This window comes from Ornithorhynchus anatinus, chromosome 3 (genome assembly GCF_004115215.2).
Source record: "Ornithorhynchus anatinus isolate Pmale09 chromosome 3, mOrnAna1.pri.v4, whole genome shotgun sequence".
NCBI classification, from domain to species: domain Eukaryota; kingdom Metazoa; phylum Chordata; class Mammalia; order Monotremata; family Ornithorhynchidae; genus Ornithorhynchus; species Ornithorhynchus anatinus.
The window spans coordinates 107,731,485-107,753,755 of NC_041730.1; the positions used below are offsets into that span (position 1 = coordinate 107,731,485).

Below are 22,271 nucleotides of genomic sequence, written 5' to 3' on the forward strand. Positions count from 1 at the left end.
ATGTGCAAAGGGATGGAATCAGATGCACAAGTGGACAAGGTGGATTTTGAGAGAAGGCAGGAGACCGCCTCTTGAGATATTCCTGGGAAAGATGAGAGAGCTGAAAAAGGGACAGAAGGAAGGAGGGACTGAAGAGGAGCAGGGGAGATTTTAGGGAGACAGTTCCATTTTTTTCAATAAAGTATGTAGCCAGGTCATTAGGGGCAACGGATGGAGAGAGTGGGGTAACAGGGTGTTATATGAGAAGCAGCATGGCTCAGTGGAAAGAGCCCGGACTTGGGAGTCAGAGGTCATGGGTTCGAATCCCTGCTCTGCCACTTGTCAGCTGTATGACTCCACTTGTCAGCTGTGTGACTGTGGGCAAGTCACTTAACTTCTCTGTGCCTCAGTTACCTCATCTGTAAAATGGGGATTAACTATGACCCCCACGGGGGACAACCTAATTACCCTGTATCTACCCCCAGCACTTAGAACAGTGCTCTGCACATAGTAAGTGCTTAACAAATACCAACATTATTATTATTATTATTTGAGGAGGGAGTTGTCTGGTATTTCTTAAGTGCTTACTATGTGTCAGGCACCGTTCTAAGTGCTGGGGAGATACAAGGTAATCAGGTTGGACACCGTCCCACATGGGCTCACAGTCCTAATCCTATTTTTCAGGTGAGGTAACTGAAGAAGAGAATTCAAGTGACTTGCCTTAAGTGACTTTCCTGAAGATGTCCTGGCTACCTATGCCATATTGAACATTAAATAGAGAAATAGGGTCACAACAATAAGCTTCTAGAACATAACCAAACCACCAGCATCAAAGCAATGCCTATCACATCACAGCTTCATGAGACATGAATGGGGCATTAGCAGGAAAGTATGATTTTTAAAGGGAGAATAAGAGAGGGAACTACAACAGTGGTATTCAGTGGTGTTAAACTGTTTATCAACAAGAAAATATGGATAACATTCATTAGTGTAGCTCACATTAATCAATATTTATGGTACTTGTTGAGCATATGTCAAGTTCTGTTCTAAACACTGGATTGATACAAATCAATCAGGTCAGACACAGTCATCATCCCACATGGGGCTTCCAGTATAAGTAAGAGGGAGATTTATTTTTAATACCCATTTTACAAATGAGGAAACTAAAGAAAAGAGGAGTTAGTGACTTCCTCAGGGTCAAACAGCAGACAAATGGGAGAGCTGGGATTAGAACCCAGGTCCTCGGATTCCCAGTCCCCTGCTCTTCCCACTAAGTCTTTAGTGGATAGATACGAACTTACTTTCAATAGCAAGTATTCAGAACACTTTTACAAATGAAACATGACCTATTAATATAAAATGGTGAGAAAAACCATGTATGTATCTCTATTTTCACATATACACACATTCATTTTTATACAGTATTAAAATGGTGTGTATAATGCAGACACAAGAAACAAATGGCATCTTCCAATTCAGTCACAAAATAGTTGTGGTTTTTTTTTTTTCAAATCAATCAATCGATCATTGGTATTTATTGAGAGCTTACTGTTTGCAAAGCACTGTGCTAAGCTCTTGGGAGAGTTCAGTACTATCAAGAAGGCAGACCCTGCCCACAGTGAACTTAGTTTTCTCATGTAGAACAAAAAACCCACTTTGTTCAGGTATTTTCTGGTATTAATAGCTCTCATTAATTTCCATGTCAGTTTTCCTCATTATGTATTTTATGTAAATATAATTTTCAAAGTCAAGTTTCTTGTTTGAAATTCAGCCTAGAAAGTAGACAACTAATAAACAACAAAACCTGTCCATATTGGTGTCCACTTATCTCCCAAGTTCAGGATTCATTCTTTGTTTCTTTGCTTGAGGACAAAGTGCATTTTAATCTATGTTCTAAGTAATTTCACATCACCAAGACCTGAGGCCAAACCTCTTGGGACAGTAATTCCACCATCAACATCAACATCATTACCAAGCCCTACATCTTGGAGCTCCAGACCTGATACCCAGGAATCCCTTGAATAAAATCAAGGGACCTTTTAGATGGGTCCTGAGACTCTGCACACATGCAATTTCAGGAATCCAACCCAACTCCTCAGCCATCTGGGTTTGGTAGGAGAAGAGAGAGAAAGGAAATTTGAGAACATAATTACTAGCATCCAAGAGATCCCAGAAACAACAATGGTGACTACTGAAAACTCTTCTGAGGCAATTAGAATTGGTTCCAGCCAAGAGGGAAAAGCAGAGGTCTGGGGACTGGGGACCTGGGTTCTAATCCCAGTTCCACCATTTGTCTGCTATGTGACCTTGGACAAGTAAGTTACTTTGCTGCAACTCAGTCTCCTTGTCTTTAAAATGGGGATTATAAATATCTGTTCTCCCTTCCCCTTCAACTGTAGCTCCTTGTGGATTCCTGAAATTGCATGTGTGCAGAGTCTTTGGACCTGTCTATAAGTTCCCTTAATTTTATTCGAGGGATTCATGGGTATCAGGACTGGGGCTCCAAGATATAGGACTTGGTAATGATGTCGATGTTGATGGTGGAAATACCTTCCCAAGAAGTTTGGCCTCAGGTCTTGGTGATGTGAAATAACTTAGAACATAGATTAAGATGACCTGATCATCTTAACATAGCAAGCACTATATTAATCACTTAACAATCACCATAATTATTATCATTCAATTCCCAGTTCATGTGGTACAGGTGATTCCCAGTGGTATATCGAGGAGTACTTCTGGAGTATGCCCTGCCCCTTCCCATATCCACAAAGAAAAAAATATATGCATATTTTGTTGGGCTGATATCGGGAAGGAAAAATTTGTAGCTGGACATTCACAGGCAAGGAATGTTGAGAAAGCAAGACTGTGGGGTGAAGAGCAGGCTGACCTCTTCCTCTTTCCTGATTACTTGGGGGAAAATGGGAGAAAATGGGGAGAGTGGCAGGGAAGACAGGGTTGTCTGGAATGAATCAGGGCTTGGTGATGGTGAGGAGGAGGAATGACGGGGTCAGGATCTGCTTACTTCAATCAGCACTCTCAGTCTAGCTCTGCACCCCAAAACAATGATATTAACTAGCTCACTGGGTTGGCCAGGCTGTAGAAGGGAGACTGGAGGTTAGATTAACCAAGTTAAGCCATTTCTTCCAAGTGTACTATGCATCTATCACCACAGATCACTTGTGCCTTGAAGTTTCTGAGTGGCTGAAGATGTATTACCAAAAGAAAATGAGTCTGGCCACTTATATCACCGATGATCTATTAAATATCAGTAGTTTTCAATTAAGCGAGTATTATCAAGACACTGTCTAGGTCCGTATAAATGAAAGAGGGATATTGCAGCTGATAAGTCACCTTGGGTATTTTCTTGAATGCTAATTAAATGTTTTGCCAGATATTCATATTTACTATTTCAGAATGGAGGGGGTTGATGCCAATATTTCAAAAACTTCTTCCTTTGGAGGATTTGGTTCTGCCATGGAAAAATGACCTTCAAGATCCCATGCAGTGGTTAGTCTGATATTTTGTTCACCATTGGGAAGAATAAGGCCACTGAATATATTCAGAGATCATTTTTGCTAAGAACCATAGAGCTTCATATCAACATTATGCAGGCATCACAGAGAAAATGAAATTTATGTAATCATTAAATATTTTGTTATCTGTTCAGGAGGTGTATTTTCTTGCTCTCGAGGAAAATTAAGAAATACACCAAATAATTTGGACTGGGAACAAGAGACTGCACCTTTTCCTAAATCATTAATTATGAGATTAACCTCAGTGAAAGTATTTTTTCTCTTTGCCAAGATCTTCAATTTTATTCATTAAGTTCCTTTCTGAGGGCTGAGCAGGGAGAACATGTGTCCCAGCAGGAGCACTACTGGAAAGGATGAAAGCATGTAAGTGATGCTGGGCAAACTACTATCACCAAAGTCAATTCCTCCATGAAATACTTGATCCTGTTGTCTCAGCACCTAATCTCATCCTTCACTGGAAGAGTCCATGAGATGGGATGGGGGGGAGGGGGAGAGAGAGAGAGAGAATATATGAATTTTTTCTTTTAACGGTATTTGTTCAAGGCTTACTATACTATGTTCAAGGGATTGTTCTAATTACTGGGGCAGAATTGAGGTAATCACGTTGGAACATGTGGGGCTCATATTCTAAATCGCAGGGAAAATAAATTAATCTCCATTTTACAGGTGAGGTAACTGAGGCACCGAGAAGTGAAATGATTTGTCCAAGGTCAGACAGTGGACAAGTGGTAGAGCTGGGTTTAGAATCCAGGTCGTGTGACACCGAGGGCCACACTTTTTCCACTAGATCACACTGTGTCTCATTACCCTGCTTTACATTGCTTTGTTCATTCTAAATAATAATAGCATTTGTTAAGCATTTACTATTGTTCTTGTCTGTCCATCTCCCGCGATTAGACTGTAAACCCGTCAAAGGGCAGGGACTGTCTCTGTTACCGATTTGTACATTCCAAGTGCTTAGTATAGTGCTCTGCACATAGTAAGCGCTCAATAAATACTATTGAATGAATGAATGAATGAACTATGCATCAAGAACTGTTCTAAGTGCTGGGGAAGATACAAGATAATCAGCTTGTCCCACGTGGGGGCTCACAGTCTTAATCCCTTTTTTACAGATGAGGTAACTGAGGCACAGATAAGTTAAGTGGCTTGCCCAAGGTCACCCAGCAGACAAGTGGCAGAGCTGGGATTAGAATCCACATCCTCTGACACCCATGCCTGTGCTCTTTCCACTAAGCCATGCCTTATCCTATTGCATTTTAGAAAATTATGTTAATATATTTGGGGTTGCATTCTCCTATGCTACTCTTACAGTGCTCTGCACATCCAAAAAAAAGCTGAGACTTGATGCTTAGCCTAATTCATCAAGAAAACTAATTTAGGTTTGACATATATGCCAAACAGCCTCCTTCTATGAAAAACAGTAATAATGATAATACCACAGTAAGCGCTCAATAAAATACGACTGAATGAATGAATTGTGGCATTTGTTAAGTGTTTACCATGTGCCAAGAACTGAGGTACTTACAAGATAATCAGGTGGGGGCTAACAGTCTGTGTAGAAGGGAGAACAGAAAATAGGGACTGAATTCCCATTGTGCAGAGAGGGAAACCTAGACACAGAAAAGTTAAGTGAATTGCCCAAACTCACACAGCAGATATGTAGCAGAGCCAGGATTAGAACTCAAGCCCTCTGATTTCCAAGCCCATGCTCTTTCCTCTAGGCCACCCTGATTCTACTTTCCTGCCCTAGTGGATACAGCATGGGCCTGGAAGTCAGAAGGTTATGGGTTCTAATCCCAGCTCCACCACTTGTCATCTGTGTGACCTTGGGTAAGTCACTTCACTTCTCTATGCCTCAGTTCCCTCATCTGTAAAATGGGGATTGAGACTGTGAGCCCACCTGGGACAGGGATTATGTCCTACTCCAGTGCTTAGTACAATAATAATAATAATGGTATTTAAATGCTTATTATGTGCCAAGCACTGTTCACATAGTAAGCACTTAACAAATACCATAACAAATAAAAAAAATGAATAAAACATGGCATTCTTTAAAAATGATCTCATTCTATTGTCTTGTCTCAAAGATCAGTTGCCTTTTAACAACTGGGGTTTGAGGTGGAAAGACAATTGGAATTTGTTGAATTGATTTACACACATTTAGTTCTAGACAATTTCTCCCTCCCATCTCTCCAGGCACTAATGACACTTAGTGACACCTGGCACTAATCAAGTTAACTTCCAAACACTATGACCTAAGATTTGTTTCCCTTCTACATTTATTATAGGGGATTTCTAAATTAAACTACATCAACAGTGAAATGAATGAAGACTACTTAGCCAAAGAAGCATTTACCTAAGAAAATAGAATCAGTTATCTTGATCATTACCATAAAAGTAAACTGATTTTGTTGTTGACATAAAGGAAATGAACTATTTTCAAGGGTGATTTATAGCTTACATTAAACCAGACTTAGTTTATAAATGAAAACAGTTTCAGCTTGCCTACTTCAACAAAATATACTTTAGTAAGAAAGAAAAAGCCATCTCATGTGATTAAAAACAAAAGCACAACCATTAAATGGCAAGTGAATTGGAGGGTCAGATATATAAATATATACATAAATATATATTAACAATATTGAATAATATATATTAGCAAAAGCTATTCAGTGCATATGGTTCTTACTGGATCTTGTATATAATTAAAATATGATGTCTTAAATTTTATCATAGTTTTTGAATTATCTGATTTATTTTGTTCAAAGTAATGAAATTAATTATTTTAATCTAGAGGCATTTCTTAAAATAGTTACATTGCATTTCTTCTTTCCATTGCTAATTCCACTGAGAGAGTGTTTAGATCAGCATTTTGCTTCTAATTAATCCTTCCTTTAGTTTTACAGGTGTCTGTGCATTTAAAATACCTACCACTATCACTACTGTATCTGTTGAATGCTAACCATGTGCCAAAGACTGTATTTATCACTGGGTTAAATATAAGATAATCAGGTTGGACACAGTCCCTATCCCTCAAGAAGATCTATTGTCATTATTATTATAAAATGAACACTGAACTTTTTAAATGCCTTTTAAACTTTTTTTCTATATATATATATACACAAAATGAATGGCAAGATACTTGGAGTGAATATATTTCCTCAAAAAATAGAATTGTCTGTACTGCACTGCAGAGTTAAAAACCTATTTTATGCACCAAAGTGGGCTCTAGAAAGCCTTTCCATTTGGTCAAATCACAGATGTACTTTAAAATGCCTTTAGAAAGACTTCCAAATACATATTCCCAGTGGGTGCATGTTTTTTACCTGTGGGAAAGCTATAACAGAAATCACTGCACCCTTTTTCAACTTGGGGAATGCGTCTGTGAAATTCATGTTCCAAGGGTAAAAATGATATGGTTTCCATACAAGCAAAACTATTACCCAAAGGGATATGCAGCTGCTCAGAAAGGCTTTTCAGCCTTTTGCAACATCAATTTTCAGGCTGTTTAGATGGGAAGAATTGAGGCAGCAGCACAGATGATTTGAAATGATTTATGGGAAGTCATGAAAACAATGAAGTTCAAGGAACTGGATCAAAAAGGTCCATAAAGCCAAGAAACAAAGTAAGCAAGACAGAAAAAGTGACTTGAAAATGTAAAATTTAAACAAAAGTATAAATGTATTTCTTTGTTAGTTATAATCCTCTGGAAACACATTTACAAGTAGAAATGTGCTTGGGAAGTACAGTAGTTAGTGGATAGAGCATGGGCCTGGGTATCAGAGGACCTGGGTTCTAATCCCAGCTCTGTCACTTGCCTGCTTTGTGACCTTGAGTAAGTCACTTAACTTTCCTTTGCCTCAGTTACCTTATCTGTAAAATGGCAATTAAGACTGTGAACCCCATGTTGGGCAAGGACCTGATCATTTTGTATCTGCTTAGTACATTGCCTGGCACATAGTAAGCACTTTAATACAATTAAATATGTGGAAGATTATAAACTGCTTTGCAATATTTTTTGCTAAAATCTCTTACAGATTACCATCATTGTCTCATTCTCCAAAAGCCCCTGAGTACCAAACATGCAGAACAGATTGTCTTGTTATTCAGGAATGTAGAATTAAAGGTGTAAAATTAGAGCTTATTTTGAATATTAGTTAGGATGAGGCAATACGGGTTAGTGGATAGGGAAAGATAGGGAGAGTAGTGAGAACACTGCCACTGATCTGTTGAATGACCTAAAACAAGTCACTTAACCTCCCTGGGTATCAGTTTCTTCATCTCTAAAATGGACATATATCTACTCTCTGTACTTTTTAGATTGTGAGAGCCATTTTGGTTAGTGACTATCTAGAACTGATCTTTCAAACAGTGGTACTTATTGGAGCGCTTACTGTGTGCAAATCATTGTACTAAGCACTTGGGAAATGTAACCCTATAGAGTTGGTTGACATGATCCCAGCCCACTTTTATACCTTCAGAATCTCTGGATTTGTAAACTCCAGCCCACAAGGAGTTTACAAATCCAGAGATTCTGAAGGTATAAAAGAAACTCCTGGCATATGAGTAGTTCCTACACTGGGGAGGTAACTTCACTTAGAAAAGGGATATGCTGAAGTCGATGAGGTAATTGCAACTAATTTAGAGGAATAGTTGACCATACCTGAGTGTTTAATACAGTACTCTGTGGATATGGTCTATCCACAAAGCTCCTAAAATGTAACAGATAGTGAAAACGATGCTTTATTCATTTGTTTTGTCCATACATTAACTAGAATGTAGAAAGTTGAAATGAAGGGAACTCAAGAGTCTTGACACCACTGAGGAGAAGCAGTGTAAGCACAGAAAGAAAATCTGGTAGGAGAGTTTCACCCAAACAGTTCTTAAATTTGCCCTAAGAAAAAAATACTAACAATTATTCATTGGCACCCACCAATCAGGTTCTGAGAGTGAAGGTTGAATTTGAACCTGGGAACAATGAAGCTTAGAAGCATCTGGGGCACACAGATAGTAGCGTGAGAAGTAGCGTGGCTCAGTGGAAAGAGCCTGGGCTTTGGAGTCAGAGGTCATGGGTTCGAATCCCAGCTCGGCCACTTGTCGGCTGTGTGACTTTGGGCAAGTCACTTAACTTCTCAGTGCCTCAGTTACCTCATCTGTAAAATGGGGATTAAGACTGTGAGTCCCACGTGGGACAACCTGATTCCCCTGTGTCTACCCCAGCGCTTAGAACAGTGCTCGGCACAAAGTAAGCGCTTAACAAATACCAACATTATTATTATTATTATTATATGCCCAGTTTATCTTTCATCTACCCCAGTACTTAGTAGAGTGCTCTGCAAATAACAAGAACTTAACAAATACCTCAGTATAAGGTGTAATAGGCAATGGGTAGAATGGAAAAAAAACAGTTTTAGTAACAAAGACTGGAATTTCAGCTGAATGAGAATGAATGAATGAGAATACACACCAGAAAAAGCAATGTCTTCTACTGTTTTCCTTTGGGAAACCACCTGGATGTGATATTTCTTCCTGCTTTGCAATATGAAAGTTTCAATATGGAATATAGTGGAATGAGATATCCAGAAGCAAGAAACTGAGGTCCAAGTGCATTAAGTGGGAAGTTAACATGAATAAATCCTAAATTATGTGATGACATTAATGTGTCTTTCTGTGATATTTTGTTTCATTTAGGTAGCTGTGAAATGGGAAGGCATGAAATAACATTTGCCATCTGGAGTTGGCTGGAAAATGTGTTTCAATGCTGCAACTTGCTTGTCAATATACATAATTCCAGCTGTAGCTTATACAAGACACTTATTATGTAATTTTTTTTTACAAATGATTAAATACACAGAACAGAGGCTGTTACTATTTAAAACTGTTGGAAGAACAAAAGATATCCTATTTCTATGTATGCCAAGTTGACACTCTTGCACGAAAACCAATATATTCTTTTCTAGGAAAGCTGATATCCAAACCTATTCATGGAATGCTTTCTTGTTTGAATCAATAATAATGATCATGGTACTTATTAGGCAATATTTATGATCCAAAGCACTGTGCTAAATGCTGGGGCAGATGTAGGATACCATATAATCAAATTATTAAAATCTTCACCAAACCTTAAAAATATTATTCCTCTAAAAGTATACTGTAGAGTTAAAATTCACACCAGTAAAATGGAGATATACTACTAATCTACTTCATGGGAACTTGCAGTAAATAATAATGAGTAAAATTATTTCTGCCTGTTGAATTTCCAAATTATCACCATTATCACCAGACAGTAAAAAACACTTCCCTAGAGATAGTGCTGAACTGGGAATTTTTTTATATGTCTATCTCTCCCTGTAATCAACCAGTCCACTGTATTTATTGAATGTTTACTGTAGGCAGAGCACTGTACTAAGCATTTGGGGGAGTACAATATACCAGAGTTGGTAAGCACATTCCCTGCCCCAAATAAGCTTACGTTCCAGAGGGGGAGACAGACATTGATATAAAAAATAAATTACGGATATGTACAGAAGTCCTCTGCTGCTGAGGGAGAGGTGAATTAAGGGTACAAATCCAAGTTTAGAAGTGTGTGGGAGAAGAGAAAATGAGGACTTAGTCATGGAAGGCCTCTTGGAGATGTGCTTTTAATAAGGCTTTGAAGGTGGGGAGAGTGATCGTCTGTCAGATATAGAGAGAGAAGCCATTCCCGGTCAGAGACAGGACTGTGTCCAAACATGTCCAAAACTGAGCTCCTTATCTTCCCTCCCAAGCCTTGTCCTTTTCCTGACTTCCCTATCACTGTGGATGGTACAACCATCCTTCCCATCTCTCAAGCCCACAACCTCGGTATCTTTGACTCAGCTCTCTCATTCATCCCACACATCCAATCTGTCACCAAGACTTACCGGTCTCACCTTGATAATATCGCCAAGATCCGCCCTTTCCTTTCCACCCAAACAGCTATCTTACTGATACAGGCTCTCATATTATCCCGGCTGGATTATTGTGTCAGCCTTCTCTCTCATTTCCCTTCCTCCTGTCTCTCCCCGCTCCAGTCTATTCTTCACTCTGCTGCCCAGCTCATCTTCCTACAGAAACGCTCTGGGCATGTCACTCCCCTTCTTAAAAACCTCCAGTGGTTGCCCATCAATCTCCGCACAAAACAAAAACTTCTCACTCTAGGCTTCAAGGCTCTCCATAACCTTGCCCCTTCCTACCTCTCCTCCCTTCTCTCTTTCTACTGCCCACCCCGCATTCTCTGCTCCTCTGCCACCCACCTCCTCACCGCCCCCGTTCTCACCTATCCCGCCGTCGACCCCTGGGCCATGTCCTCCCGCTGACCTGGAATGCCCTCCCTCCCTCCTCCCCTCTCCCAAACTAACTCTCTTCCCCTCTTCAAAGCCTTACTGAGACCTCACGTCCTCCAAGAGGCCTTCCCAGACTGAGCTTCCCTTTCCCCTCTGCTCCCTCTGCTGCCTCTCTACCCCCCGTCACTTCCCCTCAGCTAAGCCCCCTTCCCCTCCTTTCCCTCTGCTCTTCCCCCTCTCCCTTCCCCTCCCCTCAGCACTGTGTTCATCCGCTCATTTGTATATATTTTTATTACCCTATTTATTTTGTTAATGAGATGTACATCACCTTGATTCTACTTATTGCTATTGTCTTAATGAGATGTACAACCCCTTGATTCTATTTATTCCTATTGTTTTTGTCTGTCTGTCTCCCCCGATTAGACTGTAAGCCCGTCAATGGGCAAGGACTGTCTCTATCCACTGCCGATATGTACATTCCAAGCACTTAGTACAGTGCTCTGCACATAGTAAGTGCTCAATAAATACTATTGAATGAATGAATGAAAAGGACGTGGGCAAGAGTTTGGTGGCAAGATACACAAGACTGGGGTAGAGTGAGTAGGTTGCCATTAGAGGAGTATAAGCTCCTTGTGGTCAAGGATCATGTCTACCAACTCTATTATATTGTGCTTTCTCAAGACTTTGGACCAGAGCTCTCTACAAAATGAGCCCTCAATAACTTTATACAGTCAGTATTTATCAGGTGAGTCCCAATTTCTATTAGAAGCACTGTGGCTTAGTTGGAAAGAGCCCAGGCTTGGGAGTTTGAAGTCATGGGTTCTAATCCCAGCTCCACCACTTGTCAGCTGTGTGACTTTGGGCAAATCCCTAAACTTCTCTGTGCCTCAGTTATCTCATCTGTAAAATGAAGATTAAGACTGTGAGCCCCACATGGGACAACGTGCTGTCCTTATATCTACCCTGGTACTTAGAACAGTGCTTCACACCTAATAAGCACTTAACAAATACCATAATTTTCATTATTATTATTATTATTACAGAGATTTACTATCTACAAGTGTAGAACTTGTGAAGGTGAAGAACTCCAGAAGTTCTTTGATGGTGTTCAGATTCAGGAGTTTAAGTCTAATGATTTAGGCAGACATTGTAGTTAGTAAGAGTATTTGTGAAGGACTTGCCTTATACTAAGTGCTGGGATAGAGTATACAAGTGGTAATTAGACACTAAGTCGGTCCCTCAAGGGGCTCACACTTCATCTAAGCTGGATGAAAGGTACAAACATTTCCCACTGTCTTCAGAACAGTTACACTGGATGGGCTGCTGCTCTCTCGAACTCAATTTGGAGCAGACCAAGATAGGCTCATGGGATTATCTGATACCTATCTTCCCAATCACAATAGACGGATTCACCATCTGGCCTATCTCCCTAAGAATTAATCCCCTGAGTAATTTTTTTATGCCTCTACTTTATCCTCAAATGATTATTTACCCTGTCCAGCCAATTCCTTCTCCGTAACATCTTTTTCATTCAGTGAAAATAGTAGTGATGATGGAAAATTATTACAAACTTACACACACACATATATATATATATATATATACGTAAGTTTGTAATAATATATACATATGCATGAGCACATTAAGTTCTTAATAATTCATATACACATATATATGTATATATTTCATATCAGAGAAGAAAACACTGACAGTGAAGTTCACCAATAGGTGTATGTGTGACAGAAAAGGCCAATATAAGATCTAAAGTCTCAGCTACACTGGGCACACATTCAACATCATAAACACACCTAAAGAGCAATCTTTTCACTGACATTAAAACTGAAGACAAAACTGCTACAAGTTCTCATGCTCCACACTGGCAATATTGACTATTCTTCACTTAATATTCTTTTTAACATTATTCCTTTGGAAAGAGTAATAGCAATCACTTCCACTATCCACTGATAGTGAAAACTTCAAAGATGCCATTGATTCGAGTAAAACCCAAGCTGACTTCCAAATGATAAAATTCCAATGAGTTTTTCTATGACTTCTCTGAAAATGAGGAGTTCAATGAAACAAATCTATGTCCATTAAGCACTAAGATTTCCGTAGTGAACACTGGACCTTTTATATCTTTTGTATGAATCCAATTCCCTACTAAGGTAAGCACATACTACGTGCTCAATAAATGCTAATAATGATAACTAGTTTTACTTACCCTTGAAGAGCTTTTTCTCCAAACCAATCTCCTTTTCCTAAAGTGCGAAGAAAGATTGGATCTTCACTTGGTGAATCTTCACGAGTGACATTTACCTATCAAGAATATTTAAAATTAGAAATAATAAATCTTGGGAATTCAAATTAATATTCACCAATATAATCACAAGAAGAAAAATCAAGTTATTCATTACCGGAATCTGAATTATTCAGGAACCTCCATATCTGGCAGAAGACTGCTCTCTCTTCAAGGTCAGTCTGCAATCATATTTCCTCCTCCCTTGTTCATCTCTCATCTCCCCACCCCATTTTTCCACTTACTACTTCAGCTATCAGCTGATACATCATTTTTGAATTTACTCAGGGCTTACTGTGTGCAGCACACTGTACTAAGCCCTTGGGAGAATACAATGCAACAATATAACGGACATATCCCCTGCCCACACTTCTGCCAACTAAGTGCTTGGTTACTCTCACTCCTCACTCCTGTGATACATCTTTATATGTCATTGCATTCTCCCTGCTGTAAATTATTTTACCGTCTTTCTACTCCACTAGATTGCAAGCACATTGAAGGTCATATTTACTAACTCTATTGTACTCTTTCAAGCATAGTACAGTGTTCTGCCCAAAGTAAATGCTCAATGGATATCATTGATTTATCTTTTCTCCTGAACTATTTCTTTGTTTATTAGTATTCCACCAGATAATTTTCACAGGGACAAGAGGTTTTGGAAAACCTTGTATGTGACTGGACTCATATCTTAGGCAGGGAAGGGTGCTATAATAGCACTACTGGAAGGATGATGGCTGAAGAATGTGGGGCCACTTCTCTTTTCAAGTTCTACTTCTTCAGTGCTTTCTCAGTCTGTCTTTACCTCCTACCTTCCACTTCTCCCATCTCCCCACCCCCGCCATTTCTCTCCCCTCTTCCTAGAAAGTAAAAAGTAATTAGATATGTGTAGAATTATAACTGCTGCCTTAGACCTGTCTGCTGCTAGTGTAACATTCCTGCTAAGAGGAGTAATGCTTGATCCTCAGGCCAGTACACCACAGTCAAAACATGCATTTGCTTTCTACTTCACTTACTGCAGATCACAGAGACCAGCATAGGAAATAGTGGAAAGACAATCGTCTTGAGACAATTATCAAGGTTCGGCTGGGAAATGCTTTTCTCAAGCAGAGCTGGCCTGACAAATTGACTATAGGAAAATCACAGTTGAGAGTGTAAAAGGGTAAAAGGTGCAATTTTACAGCTCCCTGTAAAACCGTTAAGCTTTTCCATAGCCAGTTAACATGCCTATTCTGCCCAAGATGATATGAGATTTTTTAGCCGACAAGTCCTTGTTTAATGACTCCTAAAAAAGACTTCTCCTCTGGGGTTCCAAAACTGATGAAGAAGAAATAATGTCACACATTGAATTACTAATGGGGCATATCAAGTATTACCTAATCCCAGTTTTGCTTTAGCTTATGGGTGATATCAGGGCCATGCCTTGAAACACTATGGATATAGGCCTGGATACATTTTGTATGAAACCTCCTTGCTCAATTTTACATTCTTTGATACTGCACAGTTCATTAGACTAATAAACTGAAGTCTTTGTGGAAGTGAAATGAGGGGATTAGGGCAGAACAGATACCATATCAGAAAAGCATTTTACTGAAATCAGCTTCAATTTGAAGCATAAATGAACAATTTCAAGATTATATCATGTATATAGATTATATTTAGATTATTTATGCATACACATGGGAATATGTTTGATGGAAAAATAAAACACTTTACTCATTGATAAAGAATTATGTTTTGTCCCTTACCTAAACAAATGACAATTTTTCAGATGAGCAGGGATTTTCCATTTAACTGAATCCCCAGATTAAAAAAACTCAATGGAAGGGAAATTTGCAGACCCTGCTGTTTCCATTTCTTCTTGAGACTTTGCAAAACTGACTACAAGAAAATGGACTTCAAAGTCACAATGTGGATGAGGTTTAGGTTTTTTTTTCAGATTTCACTGGAAAATTCATGAACCGCTTCCTCAGGTATTTCAAGGAAATTCATAAGAGAAACACGGAGGTTCTTCTAAACGTTAGCACCAAGGAGATGTCTGAGCATGAACTGCTGAAACTGAAGCACTTTTATTGTAGTGTTCTTTACTAGTAGAATCTAGTTTCCCATTTTTGACAAGTCTGTGAAACTTACACTAGTCTTGGCTTTTGCCAGAAATTTTAATGGGTGAAGTGTATGTAATGAAAATAAAGTGCTAGATTTTAGAGTATTTTCAGCTGACGAAAATAATTTGTCATATGCAAATAATAATAATAATAATGATGGTATTTGTTAAGCGCTTACTATGTACCAAGCACTATTCTAAGTGCTGGGGTAGATAGATACAAGGTAACCAGGTTGTCCCACGTGAGGCTCACAGTCTTAATCCCCATTTTACAGATGAGGCAACTGAGGCACAGAGAAGTTAAGTGACTCACCTAAAGTCACACAGTTGACGAGCGGTGGAGTTCGGGATTAGAACCCATGACCTCTGACTCCCAAGCCCGTTCTCTTTCCACTGAGCCACAATATACAAAACAGTCTTAAGTAAATTTTAGTCATTTTTTGTTTAATACGGTCACTTCTGACCTCAGAATAAAAATGCTAAAGGACTGTGGTCTTGAACTTGCAACTTCTATATAAATTATTGTTCTGTGCATGCAGAAGAAACTCATAAAATGGAAGCAGTAATATATCTGCATGCAATTGAGACTGGTCATAGGCCATTACTTTTTCAGGCAGTGCTGGAGATTACAGGAATATAATGTGTCACAATAGCTTACCAAAGAAAAAGGAAATAGTCCTTGTGTATTGGTCTAAGATCTTGTAGTTTCATTCAAGGTTCAGATTGTAGTATCTCTACAAGACTAGAGCAGTGAAGAACAAATATGTCCAAGCCAGCTAAATACAGAGAGGAGGATTTTCAAATTTTACTGAATTTTCAATAGTCATATAGTCCATTGAAAGACTATAGTCATAGACTGTATTTATTGAGTACCTACTCTGCCGGTTTCACCTCTACAATATCGCCAAGATCCGCCCTTTCCTCTCCACCCAAACGGCTACCTTACTATTACGGGCTCTCGTTATATCCCGGCTAGACTACTGTGTCAGCCTTCTCTCTGACCTCCCTTCCTCCTCTCTCGCCCCGCTCCGGTCTATTCTTCACTCCGCTGCCCGGCTCATCTTCCTGCAGAAACGATCTGGGCATGTCACTCCCCTTCTTAAACAACTCCAGTGGTTGCCTATCGACCTCCGCTCCAAACAAAAACTCCTCACTCTAGGCTTCAAGGCTCTCCATCACCTTGCCCCTTCCTACCTCTCCTCCCTTCTCTCTTTCTACCGCCCACCCCGCACGCTCCGCTCCTCTGCCGCCCACCTCCTCGCCGTCCCTCGGTCTCGCCTATCCCGCCGTCGACCCCTGGGTCACGTCCTCCCGTGGTCCTGGAACGCCCTCCCTCCTCACCTCCGCCAAACTGATTCTCTTTCCCTCTTCAAAACCTTACTTAAAAATCACCTCCTCCAAGAGGCCTTCCCAGACTGAGCTCCTCTTCCCCCTCTACTCCCTCTGCCATCCCCCCTTTACCTCTCCGCAGCTAAAGCCTCATTTTCCCCTTTTCCCTCTGCTCCTCCACCTCTCCCTTCCCATCCCCACAGCACTGTACCCGTCCGCTCAACTGTATATATTTTCGTTACCCTATTTATTTTGTTAATGAATTGTACACCGCCTTGATTCTATTTAGTTGCCATTGTTTTTATGAGATGTTCTTCCCCTTGACGCTGTTTAGTGCCATTGTTCTTGTCTGTCCGTCTCCCCCGATTAGACTGTAAGCCCGTCAAACGGCAGGGACTGTCTCTATCTGTTGCCGACTTGTTCATCCCAAGCGCTTAGTACAGTGCTCTGCACATAGTAAGCGCTCAATAAATACTATTGAATGAATGAATGAATGAAAGTGTAATGCACTGTAATAAGTGTTTGGAAAAGAACAAAAAAAACACATGTGTTCTCTGCCTACATGGAGCACTCTAACTAGGGATATGGATATCAAAATATTTGAAATATCATAGAATGTTTCAGTCAGTCAGAATAATAAGTTAAGTAATTAAAATTATTTATTGATGGTCCACTGTGTACATGGCACAGTGGCATGTGGAGGCTGTTTGAAGTGAAAAGGAAACATAGTAACTCAGGGATACCATTTCCCTTCTACTTTTAAAAGTCATCCCTTCAGGATGTATTCGAAGCACTCTGTCAAAAGGAAATACCCAACAGGGCTACAGCCAAGCTAAGTAATGTCTCTGTGGGTGAACAAAGGATTGGAGCTTCTCATTCTTTCCAGAGAGTTTCAAAATATTATATTTTCCCAAAGATAGGAAAAATTTAAAAAGTGTATCTATTTAGGGAATGTTTTCCTTCATTTTATTTCTTTTAAAAAAACCTGACATTTTACACATTTGGAAAACAATCTAGGTAAACAGGGTGGGACTGTTGACCATCTGCATTATTTTGTAGCTACCCCAGCCCTTAGCACAGTATTTCATTAAATTGTATTTATTGAGCACTGTGTGCAGAGTACTCTACTAAGTGCTTTGGGAGAGTACAATGCAACAATAAACAGATATATGCCTTGCCCACAACGAGTTTACAGTCTAGGTCAATGGTTCTAATCTCTGCTCTCCCACAGGTCTGCTGTGTGACCTTGGGCAAGTCACTTCACTTCTGTGGGCCTCAGTTACCTCATCTGTAAAATGGGGATTTAGACCGTGAGCCCTATGTGGGATAGGGACTGAGTCCAACCTGACTACTTTGTATATACCCTAGTGCTTAGAAACATGCTTGGCACATAGTAAGCACTTAGCAAGTACCATAATTATTATTATCATTATAATTATTATAGGTATTGTGGTATTTGTTGTGTACTATATGCCATGCACTGTGCTAAGCACTGGGGTTGATATAAGCAAATCGGGTTGGACATAGTCTCTGTCCCATGTGGGGCTCACAGTCTTAATCCCCATTTTATGATGGGTTCACTGAGGCACAGATAAATTAAGTGATAAAGGTATTTGTTAAGCACTTACTTTGTGCCAAGCACTGTTCTAAGTGCTGGGGTAGATGCAAGGTACTCCTGTTGTCCCACTTGGGGCTCACAGTCTTAATCCCCATTTTACAGATGAGGTAACTGAGGCATAGAGAAGTTAAGTGACTTGCCCAAAGTCACACAGCTGATAAGTGGCAGAGCCGGAAATCGAACCCATGACCTCTGACTCCTAAGCCTGTGCTCTTTCCACTAATGCCCAAGATCATACAGCAGACAAGTGGCAGAGCCAGGATTAGAACACATGACCTTCTGACTCTCAGTCCTGTGCTCTATCCACTATATCATTCTGCTTGGCACACACTAAATGCCTAACAAATGCCTCCATTCTTCTTATTATAATCAGAACTAATATTACATGGGACTACTTAAGAGTAACATCCAAAATGACAAATGAAAATATTTACATTGAAACTATGCAAGAATTACATCCCCCTGTCTTCTCTTACACTGTTACCGCTACAAAACAAGCAGCTTAATCTCTTAGCTATGAAGTGAGAGGATGTCTCAGACAGTTGACATCTTATCAATAAATCAATCATAGTTTTTGAGTGCTTACTATGTGCAGAACATTGTAATAAATGCTTGGGAGAGTAAAATATGTCAGAGTTGGCGGGCAGGTTCCCTGCCCACAAGGAGTTTATAATCTAGAGAGGTAGTCACACGTTAATATAAATTGCAATATATACATAAGTGCTGTGTGACTGAGGAAGAGGTGACTAAAAGGAGCAAATCCAAGTGCAAGGGTGATGCTAAAGAGAGTGGGAGAAGAGAAACTGAGGGCCTAGTCTGGAAAGGCCTCTTAGAGGAAATGTGCCTTCAGTGAGGCTTTGAAAATGGAGACAGAGATTGTCTGTTGGATATGAAGAGAAGTATGTTCCAGGTCAGAGACAGGAAGTGAATTTGAGATTGGCAGTGAGATAGACAAAATAGAGTACAGTGTGCAAGTTAGCATTAGAGGAGCAAAGTGTGTGGGATGGGTTGTAGTAAGGAAAGCAGCGAAGTAAGATTGAGGTGCAAGGTGATTGAGTACTTCAACGACAATGGTGAGGAGTTTCTGTGTGATGAGTAGGTGGATGGGCAACCATGGGAGGCTCTTGTGGAGTGGGGAAACACGGGTTCAACGTTTGGGAGAAAAATTATCCAGGAAGCAGAGTGAGGTATGGACTGGAATGGGGAGAGATGGGACATAGGAAGGTCAGCGAGAATACCAATCAGTCAATCAATGGTATTTATTGAGTGTTTACTATGTACAGAGCACAGTACTAAGCACTTGAGAGAGTACGATGAAAAAGAATTAGCAGACACATTCCCTGCTGATAACGAGTTCAGGTCCATCAGGTGCGATAATCTAGGTGGGGTAAGATAAGTGCTCAGGTCAGCATAATAGCAGTTTGGATGGAGAGGAAAGGTCTGACTTTAGTAATGTTGTGAAGGTTGAAAGGACAGAATTTAGTGAAAGATTGAGTATGTGGTTTGAATGAGAGTGATGAGTAGAGGATAACATCAAGGTTATGGGCTTGTGAAAAAGGGAAGATGTGGATTGGGGGGAAAGACAGGAGTTCTGTTTTGGACATATTAAGTTTGAAGTGTTGGTGGTATATCTTAGTAGAGATGTTCTGAAGGCAGGAGGAAATGTGAGACAGCAGAGAAAGAGAGTGATCATGGCCAGAGATGTAGATTTGTGAATCATCCTCACAGAGATAGTAATAGAAGCCATGAGAATAAATGAGTTCTCCAAAGGAGGGGGTGTAGATAGAAACTAGATGGAGACTCAGAACTGAACCCTGCTGGACTCCCAAAGTTAGGGAGTGGGAGGCAGAGGAGAAGCTTGAGCTAGCAACTGAGAAAGAGCAGCCAGAGATATAGGAGGAGAACCAGGAGAGGACAATGTCAGTAAATCAAAGTTGGATACTGTCTCCTGGAGAAGGTGGAGATCAACAGTTTTGAAGGCAGCCGAGAAGATGACGAGAATTAGGATGGAGTAGAGGCCGTTGGATTTGTCAAAAAGGAGATCATTTGCCATCTTTGAGAGGGTTGTTTGTGTGGAGTAATGGGGCCAAAAACAAAAGTGGAGGGGGGCAAAGAGAATTGGAGGAGAGCAAAAGGAGACAGTAGGTCTAGACAACTCACTTAAGGAGTTTGAAGAACAATGGTAGGATGGAGATGGGAAGATAGCTGGAGGGAGCAGTGGGAAAAAGCAGGGATTTTTAGCACAGGGGACACTTGAGCTTGATTGAAAGAAGTGGGGAAATCATTAGAGAGCAAATAGTTGAAGATGGCAGTCACAGAGGAAAAAAAGGATAAGGTGAGAATGGATGGGATTGGATGACCAGGTCGAGTGGGTGGATTTTGAGAGAAGGCAGGAGAGCTCCTCTTGGGGGAGATTGGAGAGTTGAAGAAGGCACAGGAGCAGGGAGGGACTGGAATGATTGGGGAGATTTTAGGGAGATCATGCCTGATGGTTTAATTAAGGACAAGAGATGGGGGAGGTATGGGACATGAGTTTGGGGAGGAAGGTAAACCTCTGGAACAAGTGGTGAGGGCAATGGACATGAGAGTCAATAAGGACAGAGAACTAATTTTGACGGAGGAGAGGGCAGAGTTCATTCAAATAAGGATGAACTTGAGGTGGACGAGGTTGCCCTGATATCTGAATTTCTGCCACCATTGCTCTGTGGTTCAGGCACAGGATGAAAGAACATGGACTGTGGAGGTGATCCAGGGCTGTGGGTTAGTGGAACAAGATTGACAAAGGGATAGAAGAATGAATGAGTTGATTCAGGAAAGAGGGTGGTGTTGAGGGCATCATTTTGGTTAGCAAGAGAAGGTAGTTTACTTATGGAGACATAGTTTGCTTATGGAGATTAAATGGCCATAATGACTTGAGACAATTGGTTGGGGTCAAAGGATCAGAGGTCTCTGTGGAGTAACAGGACAGATTTGTGGGAAGGGGGTGTGTGAGAGAGAAGGCAAGAGAAGAGGTTGTGGTGAGAGGCATTTCAGAGGTGGTGAGGGTAGGAGACTGGACAATGATTAGAGAGGATGAGATTGAGTGTGTGCCAAGTTTGTGAGAGAGTGAGCTGGGGTGGAGCAGATCAGTAGTGTTGATGACTGACAGAAGGCAGGCAGTGAAAGCGTCATCAGGAACATCTTTGTGGCTAATGAAATCCCCAAATGTCAAAGTAGGATTGGAGAAAAAGAGAAGGAATGTGGGAAAGGGATCAAATGATTCAAGATGTTGGAGGTGGGGCTTCGGTGGCAGTAGATCCGGAATGGGTGATAGAGGAGGATGACATGGGCTTGAAAGGAAAGGAAAAAGAGGAATGGAGGAGGAGGAATGTTTAAAAAGAGGCATTTGAATCTGAAGTCTATCCTTTGGCTACAGTGGGACAGAGGTTCATTCATTCATTCATTCATTCATTCATATTTATTGAACACTTATTGTGGTAGAGCACTGTACTAAGTGTTTGGAAAGTACAATTCAGCAATAAAGAGAAACAATCCCTGCCCTAATGTACCAGAGACTCCAACCAAGAGCACACGGATGCAAAAGGCAGTATTGGAAGAAGGTATTTTCTAACCTCTTTGGCGTTTCAGGGACAGAAACTGTTTCTAATTATTAATAATAATGATAATAATAATAATGATGGCATTTGTTAAGTGCTTAGTATGTGCCAAGCACTGAATTCCCACCTTCGTGTTATTTCTGGAACTTCATACTGCAGAACTTCTTAACAATAATGTTATTACTACCACCACCACAAGAACAATTACTACTATTATCATCATATCTGGAAACACCTAGTATGACAGATTTTCTGGGGCATCTTCTCACAGAACCCTTGACCTGCAAGAGGGTGACAAACAAGCACTTACCTTTCCTTTGCTGATAATGAAAAAGGTATCACCTCTAGCACCTTGCCTGATTATGTACTCCCCATTTTCATAGTGTGTCTGAAACAGAACAACAACAGAGAGATTAGGAAACTGTCATTCACAGTACAGGTTGACCATTTCCCAAAATACCCTTAGAGACTCAGCAAGCCTGAATAAATTTTCATCCAAGCTGGCCATCCGT

At 40.4% G+C, this 22,271-nt stretch overlaps 1 protein-coding gene across 2 annotated transcripts in view; it reads right to left on the reverse strand.

Annotated features, from left to right (window-relative positions):
* Nucleotides 1-22,271, reverse strand: part of PRKG1 (protein kinase cGMP-dependent 1) — a 1,170,280-nt gene that overhangs the window by 243,041 nt on the left and 904,968 nt on the right. For both annotated transcript variants that reach the window (XM_029061208.2, XM_029061209.1), the window contains 2 exons: nt 22,070-22,147; nt 13,041-13,135 (listed from right to left, as the gene is read on the reverse strand). In XM_029061208.2, the coding sequence (XP_028917041.1) occupies nt 13,041-13,135; nt 22,070-22,147 (173 nt within the window). The remainder of the gene's footprint in view (nt 1-13,040; nt 13,136-22,069; nt 22,148-22,271) is intronic.